Source organism: Pteropus vampyrus, unplaced genomic scaffold (genome assembly GCF_000151845.1).
Source record: "Pteropus vampyrus isolate Shadow unplaced genomic scaffold, Pvam_2.0 Scaffold19, whole genome shotgun sequence".
Classification (NCBI taxonomy): Eukaryota; Metazoa; Chordata; class Mammalia; order Chiroptera; family Pteropodidae; genus Pteropus; species Pteropus vampyrus.
The window spans coordinates 6851946-6870001 of NW_011888800.1; the positions used below are offsets into that span (position 1 = coordinate 6851946).

Genomic DNA, 18056 nt, shown 5'->3' on the forward strand with positions numbered 1-18056 from the left:
TTTGCCTGTAATTTTTTCCAACCGGAAAAGTAATTCATGCTCCTTGTAAAATATCCACTTTTCCATAAATGTTTACACTTAATATTGAAAGTCTTCCTCTGCTAACAGTTTAGGTATGTACCTCCAAATTATTACTTTTTTAAATACACATAAATGTAGAACTTGTTTTAAAAGAACTAGCTTCATACTGTACACATTATAGTGCAACATTCCTACTGGAGAATATCTTAGACACCTTTGGAATGATTACTTTAAGTGTGCAGATAACTTTTTTTGTTTCAATATCTAATTAGAATTGAATGAGAAGCAATATTGTCCATTTCCCCTGCCAGAGGGCTCACCCGGACCTCCTCAGCAGTCCCATGAGGGACAGGCCTTCTGTTCTGTTTCCTTTTTCCAGCCAGAGATATCCGCAGGGGACAGCCCCTTGCCACTCCTTAGGGGGTCAACCCCAGATGACCGGAGAGGATCCTTTATCGGGTCGAGAGACCGGTAGCTGCTCACCGCCCTCTGGGAGCCTCAGTTTGGCTCTCCCAGTCCGCCACTCCCAGAATCTCTGTGCCTAAATTAAGATTAACCCAACCACTGTTACAAGTCTCATGTCCCCGCAAAACTAAACCTATCGCCTCAAGACAGGACTGGCCTGGCTTTCCTGTCCTTATGGCCTCTCCGCAGATCTGGCCACAAAGTGAGGGCAACAGTTCCAAGCGCTCTGACTGGTTCTTTCCCAGCCTCCTGGCCCCAGGCGTAGCCCTCACGTGAGGCTCGCAAGCTTCGGACTCAGCATCGTAGCCTCTGCAGAACCCTTGCTAGCCCCGTGACTCAGTTTCTCCATTTGCTCACGTGGGCCAACAGCGTGAGGCACCCGTGTGGAATGCGGAGGGGGCCTCCAATAGCTTCTCCAGAGTTCATGTTCCCAGGCGGAGCCCAGAGACAGGCATTTACACCGCCCAGAGCGCTCCTTCTGGCGGTGCCCTGCACCGGCCCTGGTGAGTTCGTGCTGCCTAGGGTGGCAGTGACTCGGCCAGGTGCACCTGCAGGACTGCGGAGGAGACTACTCGCCTGTACCGCCCGCCGCGGTTCATGAAGGGCTCAGGCCATGGAGAGGGCTGTCGAGGAGACTGCCGGTGCCCGCGTCCGTGCCCACTGCCTGCCGCCTGACGCAATCCGAGGCGCCCTTGCTGCATGCAGCCAGTGCTAGGGTAACCTCCCCCGCCGTTGCATCACTCCTGACAGGTTTGCTACAGAGGTGGAGCCGAACCAATCAGCGGGCGCGCCGGGGCGGGGGCAGACGGCTCAGTTACCCATTTAGAGGGCGGCGCGGTTAACCGGGCAGCAAAACCCGAAGGTAATTGGCCAAAAGGGGATTTGCCCCGCCCCAATCACCGCGGCAGCTGGCCGCGGTGGGCGGAGGCCTGCCAGCCGGAGGGTTTATAAAGGGCCTTGGATGGGGCCGCGCAGCTGGAGCGACCAAGCGGTGCCAGGCCAGGTGTGCGCGTCCGTCGGTCCTTCCGTGCCCACGCCGGAGACCTGCCCCGGAGGCCGCTCGGGTCCGTCCCTGTGCCCGGCACCATGAAGCAGGAGTCCACAGCTCAGAACAGCCAGCCCGCCTTGCCGCCCGCGCAGTTCCCCCGGGTCGACGTCGACCCCCAAGCGCTGTGGATTTTCGGGTACGGCTCCCTGGTGTGGAGGCCCGACTTCGCCTACAGCGACAGCCGTGTTGGCTTCGTTCGCGGCTATAGCCGCCGGTTCTGGCAGGGAGACACCTTCCATCGGGGCAGTGACAAGATGGTGAGCATCCGACCATGCCCTGGGGAATAAGGGGTGGGGATGGGTTCAGGATAGTGGGTGCTGGTGCTCTGGAATGTCCAGGGCTCTCTGGGCAGACTGTGATGGGGGAAATGTGTAAACTTGTGCCGGGGCTTTGCGGCTTACATTTGTGTGCCCGCCCAGTGGATTACTGTGTGATGATGGCTGGATATGTGATCTTTTGGATCACCGTGTTAATGAATATTTCTGATTATAATCTGGGCCACTGTCATGTGTCTATTTCTCCTGCATCCATGCATCACTCCCTCTACTTTCCCCTGGATGAGTGGGACTCTCTGAGGCCTGGACTGGCTGGGTTAATAAGGGTTTTCTCTGGCACTGATGGTAGAGCTGATTTCTAACCTGTCTTTTTCAAAATCTTTCTTCTCTTCTTAGCCTGGGCGTGTGGTGACCCTTCTTGAAGATCATGAGGTAAGTGCCTGAATGAATAGAGGACCCTGGCACCCAGCCCCAAGGGGTATTAGATATCTCTCTGGTTCAAGGCAAGGGTGGTCTAGCTCAGTGCTTCTCACAAGAATCTCCTGAGGATCTTGTTAGAACATGAAAGGCGTATTCCCAACAAGATTACAGGTGATGCCATTGGTTCTCAGACACACTCTGAGAAGTAATCCTGTTTACTCTGGGGCAAGACCACCTCGTCAACCCTTGTTAAGAAAGGGTGAATGAGGGCTTGATGTATTGCTACTAGATGGCTGATCAGCCCTCCTCCCACCTCCCTTATTGAGCATAATCCTGGAGTGGGACCAGCGAGGAGCTGTTTGTGACTGACCCTGGTATACATGTTTCTTCTTAGGGCTGCACTTGGGGCGTGGCATACCAGGTGCAAGGTGAGCAGGTGAGCGAGGCCTTGAAGTACCTGAACGTGCGAGAGGCAGTGCTCGGTGGCTATGATACCAAGGAGGTCACCTTCTACCCACAAGATACCCCTGACCAACCACTCAAGGCATTGGCCTATGTGGCCACCCCACAGAACCCTGGTTACCTGGGCCCTGCACCTGAGGAGGCCATCGCTACGCAGATCCTGGCCTGCAGTGGCTTTTCCGGCCACAACCTTGAATACTTGCTGCGCCTGGCGGACTTCATGCAGCTCTGTGGGCCCCAGGCACAGGACGAGCACCTGACAGCCATTGTAGATGCTGTGGGCACCATGCTGCCCTGCTTCTGCCCCACCAAGCAGGCTTTGGCACTGGTCTGAGGGGCTGAGCCCCTGAAGGAAGTGCCTACATGGGCATGGGGACCAGGTCTCCACTCCTGTGCACATAGACTTGATACAGCTGGAGGACTCAGTGGACAGTGGGGGCTCCTTTCTCTAAGCCCCTACCTGTCTGTCAGCTTTCAGCTCTCTCCTGCCTAACACTGACTTACTACTTGAAACTTTATTACACCATGTTGGTGTGATGGGCAGGGTGGGGGGCCTGCCCTGGACATAGGGGCCCTGCTGAGCAGTGCCCCACTCCAGGCACATGGTGCCTGACCAGATTCCCCTCAGTGCTGCTGCTAAGCCCACACTACCCAAGCCTCCACCTCTCCAGGAAGCCTCTAAGAGCCTTGACCCTCTGCCCCCACCCCAACCATTCCTTAGCCCCAGAAATACCACTTCTGAAGGGTCTCAGCCCACTGTTGGGGGACAAGAGGAAGTGAGGAGAGGGGGCCCTATAGGAACTGAGGCCCCTGTCAGCCCTGTTTATCCCCCCAGGTCCCCAGGACAAATCTGGATCTGGAGTCCAGATATAGCTGCTGAGGCTGGTCCTGGGCCTCTGGCCCATTTGGCTTTGTTTCCCTGTCCTGTGTGTCTGGGACAATCCTGTCTGTCTATTCCTGGGAAGTTTATCACTATAGGTCCCAGCACCATCCCTGTCTATTCCATAATATTATCCATAAACTGAACTCTTATTAGCTGCGCTGTGCAGGAATGTGGTTCTTTCTTCAAATGAGGGGTGGGGTGAGTGAGGTGGTGAAGCCCTGGAAGCCTCATGAGAGGGGAAAGGGTTCCCTCTTCATCTCCATCCCTCCCTCAGGGAGCAGGCAGCTCAGCAGGCAGGCCTGCCAGGTTACACCACTCCCATAGACACCCTTCATGTCTTAGTGCACACAAAGAACACCCTGAGTCATGCAGAATGCAGCCCATGCATCTGTACTTGGCAGCCCTGTGAGCAGTGTCCTTGCCACTGACTTGGTCCCCTGTGTCTCCTCCCAGCTTCTCTGAGGAGGTTTGCAGACTTGGAGCTCAGACCAGATCTTCTTCCAGTTACAGGGCAAGCTGCTGCCTCTTCCTGACAGGCTAGATCTCTGGCTTCATGCTAGAAGAACATGTGGATGAGGATAGGGTAGTGACAATTTCTGGGAGAGTGCTGGCACAGAGACCTGTGTTCTGGAAGACCTGGCAACCCTTTGACTTCTGAGTTCCAGGTGTTCACTGTTGCCTCCTGGGGTGAGAGCTGTGCCTTCTCACTTATCCTGAACTGCCAGGACTCCCACAATGGAATAAATTACTGGGGTGCCCTCTGGAATACTGCTTGTTCACCCCCTGCCTACCCTCAGCTACTTCCCCACACTGGCCCCTGGGTGCAAATCTCTGCTGCCAGGATCTCATCCTGACCCTGGGCTCTGCAACTGGGAATAGCCCCTCAGTGGGCTCAGCCTCTGTTCCCGAACCTGCAGAATGGGTGTGGGGCCCAGATGATAGGCTTCAGCAGCAGAAGAGCCTGGCTCCAACCCAACCCCTTCCCTCACTGGCCCAGTGACCTTCAGGAAAGTATTCAGCCCTCTGAGTGTTATTTTACACTGGAACACTGTGTGGTATGTGTTGCTGCTGCTCTTGTTGTGGCTGGTGTCCTGTATTGATCTGGCTGTCCCTGGCAGGAACAGCTCTGACCAAGTTGAGCAGTGTTGTGCCTGAGGAGTTTGCCCATGTGTTGGCAGCCTTGTGCCTTGGCCATTGATGAGAAAAGTGTGGAGTCCAGCCAGCCTCTTCTGGGAGCTCAGTCAGGACAACAGAACAGGAGGAGGCAGTGTGTGGCAGGGAGCCCTGGGTGGCCGCCTCCTGGGCATCTGGTGCTGGGGCAGGACCAGGAGGCCAGTCTGGGTGCTTGGAGCAGAGCCCTGCTGTATACCAAATGGGGATGGGGAGGGCTGCTTGCTAGTTGCACATGGGTTCAAATTCTTCAAGCTATTCATTCAGCAAGTATATACTAAGCTGCTGTAGGCAAGGCACTGATCTAGGCACTGGGGATATAGCAGTGAAGAAAATCATCCTCCTCAAGAAACTCAGAGCCTAAAAACTCTAAATGGTGACTATTCAGTATGAAATATGCTGTGATGGGAGGAGAACAAGGCACTCAGCTTAGAAAGGGCTCCTGGCCTGGGAGGGGTGGTCAGGAAGGGTTTTTGGGGAGAGAATGATGAGGCTGACCCCTGAGCCTGAGAAGGGGTCTTCAGTGAACAGAGGCAGAGAATAGAATGTGCTAGAGAGGGAAAACAGGGTGAGATTGGCTGGCACAGAGTGGTGCGGGGGAGGGGCTGGGCAGGTGGCAGGACTGCAAGCCACATTCTGCTGGCTGGCCTGGTGAGCTGTGCTGTGGAGGCAGCATTCTTCCTGGGTCAGTGGGGACCTCCTGTGGATTCTAGGCAGGGAAGAGACTGCTTAAGAATGAACACTGGCTGCTGTGTCACATTGGAAGAGGAAGGTCAAAGGGAGGCCAGGGAGAGGTGTAGGTGGCCTGAGCTGAGCTGTGTCAGTGGGCATGGACAGGAGGGTAGGTTTGAGAGCATCTTAGGAGGTGAGGTCAGCAGGATTTGGTGTAGCTGGTGATGAGGAGAGTGAGGGAGAAGGGAGAGGGCCAGGATTCAGAGTTGGGAAGTTTGGGGGTGATCTGCCCCATGTTAGAGTGTTTGAGTTGGGGGTACCTGTAGAGGGCAGCAGCATCTACATAGATGTTCAGGAGGCAGATGGATATGTGGGTCTAATACTCAGGAGAGAAATCTGGGCTGGAGTTAGAGATTTGGAGCCATACACATTGAGACGGTGCTTGATGCTCTGTGGAGTGGAGAGTGGAGAGAATAAAGGGCCTGGGCCAGCCCCGAGGTCCCCATCCTTGGTGACCTGAGTGAAGCAAGAACAGTAGAGAACAAGATGCTCTGAGGTGGAGGAGAACGAGGAGGCCAGGATCATGCTGCCGAGATGTCAAGGACAATAAAGATAGAGGTGTCCACTGGATGAAATGCCGGGGGTCCTTGGTGGCCTCGGTGAGAGCAATTTCAGGAACAGTGGCGGGAAACCAAAGACAGGGACCATAGACAGCTCTCAAGAAATTTGGCTGCTAGAAATTTAGCTGCTAACAGGAGAGAGAAGCAGAGGGGTAACAGAGGGTATGCAGAGGGTGTAGGGGGTCTCAGGACCCCTTTACAGTTTAAAAATTATTGAGGACCCCAAGAGCTTTTGTTTATGTGGGATATAGCTATTGACAACATTTAATGTATTAGAAATTGAAGAGTTTAAAACATATTTATTAAATTAAAAATAAAAATAATAAATCCATTACACATTGACATGTTTTTAAAGAAAAATGATTCTATTTTCCAAAACAAACAAACAAAAAATTAGTGAAAAGAGTGGCATTGTTATCTATTTTTCTTTTTTTTCTTTTAGGCGTAGCAACAACCCTTGGTTGACCTCACGGATTACAAGCACCTTGTCAGCTTACAATCCCCTACTTTTTATTTTTTTATGTCTACAGCACCCAGTCTTCCTAGGTGGTCTCCCATCCAAGTACTACGAACCAGGCCCAACCCTGCTTAGCTTCCGAGATCAGACGGGATTGAGCACTTTCAGGGTGACATGGCCGTAGACTTCTATTTTTCAAAACAAACAAATTTAGTAAAAAAGAGTGACATCGTAATGTATTTTAAAAGTCTGACAATGGAAGCAGCTGGATTCTCATCTGCTTCTACATTCAATCTTTTGCAGATCTACATATCCTATATCCATTGTAGAATCGTGAGGAAATGAGAGTAAAAAGGCAAATAACCTCTTAGTATTATTATGAAAATAGTTTTGACCCCGCAGATCCCCTGAGAGGGTTTTGAGGACCCTCAGGGATTCCTGTGCAATTTTTCTTGTAGAGTTTCAGAGTTAGCAGGGACCTCAGAAGCCATCCTGTCTATTTCTGAAGAGCATCCTTCTGGAAAATGGGGAGTGAGTAGGAAGGATCAGTCAATTTAGTCCCTGTTTATTGAGTCTACAAAGGTCACGGGCCCTGAACCTCCAGCTGTGGGAGACAGCTAAACACAGAATCACTATCACACCTGGTCAGGGATGAAAGTAACTGCAGGAACTCAGGATGGGGCAGAGGTAGTCAGGTGTGGGAGGGCCTTAAAGAAGCTGCAGGAATCCACCAGGTAGAGGGGGCATTCCAGATGGGTGGATATGGCTTCAGCAAAGGAGGGAGGTACACGGTTTAACAAAGAGCTGTGTGAAGTGAAAGGTGTTGGGAACCAGGCTGAAGGCTACTTGGAGTCAGTTCATGAAGGAAGTTGTAGACTTAGTTTGGTAAGGAAGTTGAACTTTGTGGTGATGTGTTTTTTTTTTTTTTTTCATGTGTTTTTCCTCCCACGGAAGGATCTTTGTTTGTTTTTGTTCTTTTTGTTTTGTCTGCTTAGACTTGGTGTTCAGGCCTGGGTTAAAGGAAGCTTGTGCCTGTGGCAGGGGAAAAATAATTTTAAGTCTGCAAGACCTGAGGGGCACCTGTTGCAGCGTTTTAGGCAGGTGCTGGGGAAGGCTGAACTAAAACCAGCAACTGAGAACGTAGGAATACTTTCTGGCAGCCTGTGGGGAAATGGGGGACAAACAGGAGGAAAGAGACAGGATCCCAGGGTTTTGCTGAGAGGGGGCATGGACGGTGCAGGGGGACATGGGTGAACATCACTCTAGCCTCCATGCACCCTTCTAGGACTGTCAGGCTCCTAAGAGTTCTCCAGTTTGCCGCCCACTGCCCCAGGAAGGACCACATACCTCTGCGGGCTGTCGTTGCTCTGGAAACAGTGCAGCAGCCATGTGAGTCATCAGAGAAGCAGAGGGTGTGGGGAGATGGACCTCGCCTTTCTCCAGGCCTGGCTCTGAGGAGGTTCAGGTGCTCGAGGATGTTCAGGTGCTCAAGGTTGTGAGTTCAACTTCAGTGCCCAGGGACAGGTTAGGGGAGGCAGTGGTCACAGGGAGAGTGTCCCTGAGGGCCAGGTTTGGAGCACAAGGGCCAGCCTCCCACCGCATGGCTAGGGTGACCACATATCCCAGTGTGCCCAGAATATGTCTAGTTTACCCCTGTTGTCCTGGAGTAATTATTACTTTTACTCTCAAAAGTGTCCAGGTTTGGACAGTAAATTGCATGGTGGCTGTGGGAACCGGGACGGAGAAGTGTTGCTTTTATCAGGTGGCTATCAAAGGGGTTTGACCAAAGCCCCTAATCAGGCCTGTCCTTTGCCCTCCTCACCCATTCCCTGGACCCTCACCCCCAGCCCAGTGGCCCCAGGTGGCCACTCTCCTTTGCCCTTCTCTAGTTGCCCTGGAAGAGATTCCCCACCAGGCCCACCCTTCCTGTGTCAGGTCCACCCCTGCCCTCATCCCTGCCCTGGGCGTTTCCTTGGTCCTGAAGGAAATCTGACATATTCAGAGAGCTCAGCCACAGAACTGCTCTCTGGTCACTGGCCCTTCTCCTCCAGGAAGCAGAGGGCAACATCTGCACCCACACCCTCGCCCCCTGTGCTGCCCCTTCTCCTTAATCTGGACCCTGCATTATGCATGCTTTCTCATGCTCCGCCCCTCCCCTGGTGCTTCAGTCTTTTCTTTGGCTCTGTTCTGGATCCTGCCCCTTGCCCTGGCCCCCCAACCCTGCCCTAGCACCACCGTAAGGTGAAGCCCAGGCTAGATTTCCCCTCTCATCTAAGCTTAGTCATGAGACCCAGACTTCTTTCTCACACCTCTACACGTGTGGCTTCCTGTATTCCTCCTACCACCACCGCCCTCTTTCCCTGGATGGTTGTCATGACTGCCAAATTGACCCACCTTCCCCGTTTTGTGTCTTACCTGGATAGTCATTTTCCACGTAATGTAAAATGCAGCTGTAGCCACAACCCTCCACACTGACAAACTCTGACAGCCCTCATGGCCCTCAGGATGAAATGCCCTGTGACCCAGCCCCTGCTCTACCCTCCATCCTGCCCCTGGTGTCCATGCTGTCTGCTGTTTCCTCCTACCTCATGCTATTTCTGGCCACCAAGCCTTTGCTCCTACTGCTTTCCCTACACGACACCTTTGTCCAACCCTCTTATATCCTTCAGAACTCAGTGCCAGCGTCATGCCAGAGCTGCTGCTGCCCTTGGCTGGTGGGGGGCCTCTCCTTGTGCCCACTCCCTCTGTTTTGTGCCCAGTATGTTGTATTGCTGTGATCTGCTTGCAGGTCTGTTGCCATTAAACTGGCCCCTTTTCCCTACGGCAGGAACTGTGTGTATTCCAGCATGTAGCACAGCTCTGGGGACCCATAGGAGCTCAAGGTACCTATGGGGAATGGGATTTAATGAGACACCCTTCTAAACACATTATCACATATCCTCAGAGGGCACGATCCTGTAAAGACTTCAGTCACAGCTGAGGGAGAATGCCAAGCTGCAAGCTGCTTACCCAAGCTAATATTCAGTCTGAATGTTTATGTGCACAGCCCAGAAACGTGGGCCTGGAAGCCACCAGGGCAAGGGTGGACCGGCCAGACATGGACAGCCCTAGAGTACTCCCAACCAGAGCAGTGCTGACCCATGCCAGTGTCAGTGGCTGCCATCCAGGCCTGGCCCCACTTCTTCAGTCTGAGAGAGGCCAATACACACCAAAGGAAGGATTGCTCTCTGGCAGGCATATGGGGACAGGGCCCACACCCTTGCTAGTCCTTCCCACTCTGGCACTAAGCTGGAGGGCTGTGTGTGCCTCTCTCAGAGGTAGTGCTTACTGTACTCACAGGGGGGGAGTTTGGCCTTCCCAGGCACAGCCTGAGGGTATTGATGACTGGGGGAGTGAGGAGATAGTAATATATCTACCTCTGGCTTCCCCTCCCTACAGTTAAAGCCACCAGCTAGGCACAGCCCCTCCTGACCTGAACCTAGTCATATCTATGCTAGGTCAGGAGGTAGGAGATGAGGAGTGTCAGACATATGAATGGCTCTGGCTGGGAAGGTTGGTAAGTCTACAGTGGGGAAAGCTGATGACGAGCTGCTCACGTGGAGTGCCTGAGTCATCCATTCACAGGAGTAGGCCTTCGCCCATGGGGGTTTCCACAGGAAAGGAGACCCAGTTCCTGTTCACAGGCCACTCGCAGCCCTGAGAGGCATGATACACACTAAACAGATGGGAGCTGACCTGACAGAAGACTGCAACATGCCTGTGACGTGCAGGATGTTTTCTTACCTTGTCTTGTACCCTCCATTCCCCTCATCCTGAAAGTCTCATCCCTGCCAGCTCCAGCCTGGCTAATTTGTCACTCAGACTTCAGGGCTCAGTTGAGATGTCACCTCCTCCAAGAAGCCTCCTTGAACCTCTTCGACCCGACCACCAAGACCTGGCTTGGGGGCCCTGCCATACGTCTTTGATACCTGTGCTTTTTCTCTTGCTACTTTGATAGCACTGTGTTGAATGAAAGCCCACTCACTCAGCAAGAGGAAGGCACTGATGAGGGAAGGATGGAGACTGTCTCCCCACAAGAGGGATGATGCTGCAGAGGGAGAGTGGGCTGGGGGCGTGCAGGGGAGGGGAGGAGACAGACCTACTATGACCAACACCCTGTCCCACATCTACCAGGACTTCATACCCTGGTCAGGGCATCAAACTGCTTTTTTTATTTCAAATAAAGAGGCTCTAGTCTCTGTTTTAAGCTCCTAGTGCTTTACCTCTCTCTGAGCCTCCATCTCCTTAACTGTAAAATGAAGAGCCGCACCAAAAACTAGTTCCCATCCAGTTCCAATGGCTCCTCTTTTTCAAGAGGGACATGGGTTTGGGGTCAGAGGGACTGGGTTCGAGAACCAGGGCTCCATGTACCCTGTGAGTCCTTGTCCAGGTTATTTAATATCACTGATCCACAATTTCTTCATCTTTAAAGTGGGACTGATAATCCCAACTACCTCTCAGATTCTTGAGATTAGATGCGCTATCAGGTGAAAAACACTCTATATACTGTAAAGCTCAGTGTGAATGTTGGTTATGATTATTATTTAACAGTATTATTTTTCACCAACACTTAATTACTTGAGTATCTCTAACCTCCTTAGAATATAAACTCCATGAGGGCAGGAGCTGGCACCTCCCTACATGCTCAGCACAGAGCCTGGCCTATCTCAGGCACTCACAAATATTTGCTAAACAGATAAATGGATAAATCAGTTGACTTAGATGAATGACTAAATGAATGAACTCCACTCACTTAGCAGAGCTCTGAGGACAAATCAAGTCAACTGGGGTGGAGGCAGAAAGGGAACATAAAGAGGAGGCAGAGGAGAAAGGAAGTGCCCTCTGGGCTGCCCGGGCTCTGCCATGTTGGAGAGGGTGGGCGAAGAAAGGCAAGAGGGAAAATGACAGAAAACAAACTTGGGGCAGTGAGATGAGGCCCCTCCGTAGGAGCCCTCTCCCTAGTCATTGCTCTCCTCCACCTCTTACAGTCCTTGCCCTGCCAGCAAGCTGGGGAGAGGGAGGAGGAAGGAGGGCTAGTCAAAGCCAGGCCATTCTGGTTTGTTTACTAATAGCACAGTCCGAGTCATGATACAGCCAGCAGCATCTGACCCAGCTAAATATATCTCCTTTGCTGGCCTGGACCACACAGCCAGCCCCTGAGGGCCAGGGACCACCCACTCATCCCTCTGGGTTGGGCCTTGAGCCTCCTCCTGACCCCAAGGTCCTGTGTCCCCAGGGAGCCAATGGCCAATCAGGGTCCAAACCAAATGCAATCACTGGCTGAACCTAGGCAGATAGTTTCATTCAGATAGAGTCAGAGGGCTTAAGCGGGTAAAACACTCATTGTCCAGCAGTAGGACAACCAAATGGCTCTCTCTCTTTGATGACATGTTCTCAGTCATTATGAATATTTAGAAAGAGTATTTACTAATGTCAGGAGAACATTTTACTCTCTTTACAGTACTCTCTTAACATTACTACATAATGTTAAGTGAAAAAAAAGCATACAAAGTTAGATCATATTGTGAATATAATCATGTCTTTTAAAAAGCATAGAAATATGTCTGGAAAAAATCACCAGAAACTGTCAACACAGTTTGCCTCCCAGGAGGGAAATTGGGGGCCAGAAGATGAAATGGGAGAGACTTTTTCTTCTTATGCCTTTTTGTATGTTTTTGATTTTGAACTGTCCAAATTTACTGTTATTCATAAGTAAATAAGTCAAATATATAATAAAATAAAATGCAGATCTCAAAAGAAAAGGGATATTCATAAAGAGGCACTCGAAATAGCACTCAGAGGTTAAGAGTGGTTATTTGGGTGGGGGGCCGTTCAGGGGGGTCCCTTTTCTACTCAGAGGAAAAGCTGGCCTTATGCCCAGATAAACCAGAATGTCAGACTTGCAAACTGGAGCAGGAGTCTATCAATGCTCAGAATCGAATTTGAGGCATGAAAAAAGACACACCTTTCTTAAAATATCTCCCCACAGTGTCTGAAATTCCAGCCCATGCCATTGCCTGAAATACAGCTTCTCTGAGGTCCCCATGAAAACGTTAAGGTGAGGAGAGGATTATGTTATATCACGTGAACTGAATTGAAATAGGGAGACATGCTATAAGAAAGCTTTGATTGTGGGAAATATCTTATTTTCTTTTTGCTTTTGAGTTTTTTCTGAATTTTTCTTAAAAACATATTTCTTTACTAATAGTGCTTGTTATAATTAAATATAAAATAACACATGATCATAGTAGAAATTTTGGAAAATACAGAATGGCATAAAGAATTTTAAAAATTCATTAATAATTCCACCATTCAGGAAAGTTAACTTCCTTCTAGTCCTTTCTCTTACTACTCTATTAAAAAAACTACATACGTATTAAAAAATCTACATATGTAAGTGAAAACATAGAATTGATCACAATTTATCTACTATTTTGTGTCCTATTTTTTTTACCTAAGATTAAATTGTAAGCATTTTCTTATGTCATCAAATATGCTTGAAAACATAATTTTTTAACTATTTTACTTTAAATATATTTCAGTCCTATTATGTGCAGAAACATTATCTCAGAAGCTTACGTAAAGTGGAACTTAAAAATTCTTGTACAAAGTAATAGGTTGTAGTTAAAAATACATATGACTATACCACTTTACAATATAATAGCCACATTTTTACATTTATTATACCATGAAATCTTTGCAAAATATCTGAGAGTTAGATATTATTGTGACGTACAGTACAATTGTACTAATGAGAAATCTTAGCTTTGGAAAGATTTATACAGTGTAATGTGCATTTGGTTAAAGCTTTACTAAAATCTTTATGTTATGAATACCTACAAGACATTTTAAACAATGGAATTAACCAACCTCTCAAATATAATCCTTATTTTATTATACCAAATATTGTACTTTTCATTCAACAAATGTTTATTGAGTGCCTACTATGTTTCTTTTTTCCAGCTTTATCGAAATGTAATAGACAATTAGTTGCTCATATTTACATTGTACAATTCAATGAGTTTTTTCCAATTATAGTTGGCATACAATAATATATCGGTTTCAGTCGTATAGCCTAGTGATCAGAGATCCACATAACTCACAAAGTGATCACCCCACTAAATCTAGTACCCTTCTTCCCCCTTATATATTTATTCCTACATCATTAACCATCTTCCCCACGCTACACTCTACATCTCCATGTCTATTCTGCAACTATTCATTTGTACCTCTTAATCCTTTTGTCTTTTTTTTGCAACCCCCCCCAAATCTCCTCTCATCTAGTATCCCTCTAATTTCTGTATCTATGAGTTTATTATTGCTTTTGTTGTTTATTTTGTTCTTTAGATTCCACGTGTACGTGAAATCATGCGATATTTGTCTTTCTCTATCCGACCCATTTCATTCAGCGCAATACCCTCTAGGTCCATCAAGGCAATATCTTTTTTCATCCCCTTCCTTTTAGCCGGTGTGTGTCTTAATATGAAATGAATCTCTTGTAGGCAGCATGTGTAGAGGTCTTGTTTTCTTATCCATTTAGCCCCTCTATCTTTTGGTTGGAGCACTTAGTTCTTTTCCATTTGAGGTACTTATTGATAGGAACGTAGTTATTACCATCCTTACTCCTGTTCAAAAATGTGATTTTAATGGCCACTTAATAGTCTATCATATTGATGTACAAAAATATATTTAACCAATTCTATATTGTTTCCATTTGCATTGGCATTTGAGTTATTTCCAATTTTTTGCTAGGTTTGATTTTGCTGTCATGAACCTTTCATGTTAGTTGTATGTAATAGAAAATCCAGTTCAAATGGGTTTAAGCCAAATAGGAATTATTGGCAAAACTCAAAAGTTAAGAAGAAGAGAGCTTCGGGCAAAGCTCAGTTGGGGCTTCTGCTCCATTTCCCTACAGTCTTCCTGTTTTGTTCTTCTCTGTGTGCCAGCCTCACCTTCAGGTTGGCTTCTCTTCAATCCTGGGGCAACAAGCTTTCATGTTCATCTATGGGGATGGAGAGAGGCCTCAGAGCCTCTGCTTTGCTCTAATTGGCAATTTATGAAAGGACAGCCACGAAGGAGGGAAACTAGGCTCCGACTGCTTTGAGTCTGGGTTCCCTGCCTACCCTTGACCAAGTCATTGTGGAAAGGTGTGTGGGGGAGTGTTAGGACTACCCCTGTGGCTCTTGTACAATATGGGAAGGGAAAATGCTAAATAGACAACCAGAAATTGCCCTCTGTCTCTGTAGCCTGGCTACTCAGATTGGGGCCTGTAGACTGGCAGCCTCCATGTCACCTGGAATTGGAAATACAGAAATCTGAGAGACCTCCGCACACCTACTTAATAAGACTTTTGTTTTTATGCCTACAGCACCTGTTCTTCGTAGGTGGTCTCCCATCCAAGTACTAACCAAGCCCAGCTCTGTTTAGCTTCCAAGATCAGACATTGGGCTTGTTCAGGGTGGCATGGCTGTAGACCACGGACCGTGGCTCCACAGGGGCACGAATCCAGGACCTTCTGTGTAAAGCAGACGTGCTAACCGCTACACTATGGAACCACATCCAATAAGACTTTGCCTTTTAATAAGAGACCCACTCGGGAGATTGCGCATTAAAGTCAAGAAGCTCTGACCTACATGATTATTCTCTGAAAATAGATACCTAAAAGTAAAATGGCTGGGTTAAAGGGCATGGATATTTCTAAAATTCTCGATAGACCTCATCAGATTGTCCTATATAAGGCTCTATCACTTTGCATTCCATTCCCGCCTTGGGATTTGGGTGTGTGAGGCCTAAAGCTTATGCAATTTGGGAGGGCCCTCTTTAAGAAAAGGAGTACATCCCTTCTTGGCCTTTTGGCTAAGATCAAGTGTAGTATCTGTTCTTATCAGTTTAATATCTGATACATCCTCTATCCGAGGGCAATAGATTAAATGGATTTTTGGAATTAGATGGAATAGGAGCTTGCTCTGTTCACTCCATGCATCGTCCTGGTATTGCAGTATTTCCAGGAATAGTGCACCCCCTTTTCGGGGGAAAATATAGTTGCACAAAAATAAGACTGAAACTTCCTTTAAGAATGGCTTACACTGGGTTAAGAAAATAAACTGGTATTATATTAAAAAAAAAAAAAAAAAACAAAATTAAGTGCAAAAGTTAATATTTAGAATAACAAAACAGGAAAGCTGACAAATACCTTAAAAATCATAAAACAGAATTTCTAAAAAATATCAGTAGGTTGAAACATATGAAACTGCCATATTTGTAGGTAAAAAAAAGTTACATATGGTCTATGGCCATGCCATCCTGAACACGCCCGATCTCATCTGATCTTGGAAGCTAAGCAGGGTCAGGTCTGGTTAGTACTTGGATGGGAGACCAGCTAGGAAGACCAGGAGCTGTAGGCAGGAAAAACAAAACAAAATCATATATTGTTAAAAAGCAATTTTATGTTGTTTAACTTAAAACTTCTCCTACATTTTGGCTGCATTTTCTTTTTTTCTTAACAACTTTATTGAAATATAACTCACATACCATACAATTCAGCCTTTAAAGTGTAGAATTCAACAGCTTTGAATTCTATATAATGATGGAGGCATGCAACTATCACCACAGTCAATTTTCTGACATTTTTATTAATCCCCCCAAAAACCTTGAACTTCCTACCTGCTATTCCCTAAATGCCTCCAGCCCTGGGCAACTACAATCTGTTTTCTGTCTCTGCAGATTTGCCTGTTCTGGACAGTTCATAATCATATCATACATGATCTTTTGTGTTTAGTTTCTTTTACTTAACATAATGTTTTCAAGCTGCATCCATGTGTCAGTCCTCTATTCTTTTTTATTGCTGAATAATATTGCTTTGCGTGCATTTACCACATTTTATTTATCCATTCATTAGTCAATGGGCATTTGAGCTGTTTCCATTTATTGGCTATTATGAACAATGCTTCCATGAACATTTGTGTACAGGTTTTGTGTGGATATATTTTCATTTCTCTTGGGTATATACCTAGGAATGGAATTCCCAGGTCACATATTAATTAGTCAGGGTTCTCCAGAGATACAGAACCAATAGGGTTGGTCTATAGAAAGATAGATATAGCACAATTAGCTTGTGTGATTATGGAGGCTGACAAGTTCCAAGACCTACAGGATAAATCAGTCAGCAAGCTGGGACCCAGGAGAGCCAATGGTGTAGTTTGGTCTGAAGGCTAGCAGGAAGAGTTAATGTTTCCGTTTTAGTATAAAGGCAGGAGAAAACCAATGTTCCAGTTCAAAGACAGTCAAGTAGGAGGACTTCTCTCTTACTGGAGAGAGATTCAGCCTTGTTGTTCTATTGAGGCCTTCAATTTATTGAATGAGACCCACCCGCATTAGGGAAGGTGATCTGCTTTACTCAGTCTACTGACTTAAATATTAATTTCATTCAAAAACAACCTCATAGGAGTGGCTCTGTAGTGTAGTGGTTAGCACATCTGCTTTACACGCAGAAGGTCCTGGGTTTGCCCCCCAGGTGGAGCCACGGACCATACCCCGGGTGGGCCTGGCCCCTGGTGTGGAGAGGCCCCGCCTTCAGAGATCCAGCCCTTAAAGAAGGGAGATGGCAACATCTGTAGGTCAGGGGTGGAAGTGAGGGTGAGGGAAGGGAAAAAAAAGAAACAACTTCACAGAAATACCCAGAATAATATTTTACTAAATAAATATCTGGGTACCCTGTGGCCCCATCAATTTGATGCATAAAATTAATCAATCATCATAGTAACTTTTGTTTACCTTTTAATTTTTCTCAGAAACTCTCAAACTGTTTTCCAAGGCACCTACAGCATTTTACAGTACCACAAGCAATGAGTGATTCCAATTTCTCCGCATCCTCATCGACACTAATCTTTTTTATTAATGCCATCCTAGTAGGTGTGAAGAGCTGCATAGTCTTTGATTGCCTTTTCAAGCTATAATGATATTGCAATTTCACCTTCTATAAAAAGATTAGGTAGAAAATGTCTTCTCTATAGCATATTTGATATTCAATTGTTTATTATTGAGAATTTGAAAAGTGTCCTAGTGCCACCTCTGTAAGTTCCTTAGAGATGCTTGTTCAGACCAGGTCTCTCACTGATCTCAGTAGGCATGGTTTCTCATGAAGGCTGGTCCAGCCAGCAAGGTCCTTGCTGCTCTAGTGCCTCCCATCATGCTAGTTCTTGGGTGGCTTTTTGGCCATAAAGCCTGGGTTAAGGTTGAGCAGGACTTGTCTAGATAATTCTTCTGTGGTCTACAATGGGGTCTGGACACTGGATGAGGGCCACCAAGGGCAGATTGTCACTGGAGGTCCAGGAACAGCCTGTGGACCACCTCTTCCAAGGCATAGAAGGGGGGTCTCTTAGTCTGGGGTGGTATTCCATGACACTCGTGCAAAGAGGGCCCATACAAAGTAAAGTATATTAAAGCTTAAACTACAATGTTTCACAAAAAATCAGCCTCTGATTCCACCAGGAGTTTGTAATAAAGTCTATTCCCTTGTATCTTC

The 18056-nt window shown here is 47.5% G+C and overlaps 1 protein-coding gene, 1 non-coding gene and 3 pseudogenes across 2 annotated transcripts; 3 read left to right on the plus strand and 2 right to left on the minus strand.

Moving 5' to 3' along the window:
* Nucleotides 1-768: 768 nt before the first annotated feature.
* On the plus strand, nt 769-5093 carry CHAC1 (ChaC glutathione specific gamma-glutamylcyclotransferase 1). The gene is made up of 3 exons (XM_023527766.1): nt 769-1791; nt 2206-2241; nt 2624-5093. Exons 1-3 carry the CDS (start codon nt 1573-1575, stop codon nt 3023-3025), a joined length of 657 nt encoding a protein of 218 aa, XP_023383534.1. The 5' UTR covers nt 769-1572; the 3' UTR covers nt 3026-5093.
* Nucleotides 5094-6557: 1464 nt separating this feature from the next.
* Nucleotides 6558-6679, minus strand: LOC111736318 (annotated as a pseudogene).
* An 8212-nt stretch (nt 6680-14891) lies between these two features.
* LOC111736400 lies at nt 14892-15007 on the minus strand (annotated as a pseudogene).
* Nucleotides 15008-15368: 361 nt separating this feature from the next.
* On the plus strand, nt 15369-15556 carry LOC111736424. The gene has a single exon (XR_002779177.1). It is a non-coding gene; the product is annotated as a U2 spliceosomal RNA (small nuclear RNA).
* A 261-nt stretch (nt 15557-15817) lies between these two features.
* Nucleotides 15818-15936, plus strand: LOC111736316 (annotated as a pseudogene).
* Nucleotides 15937-18056: the final 2120 nt, after the last annotated feature.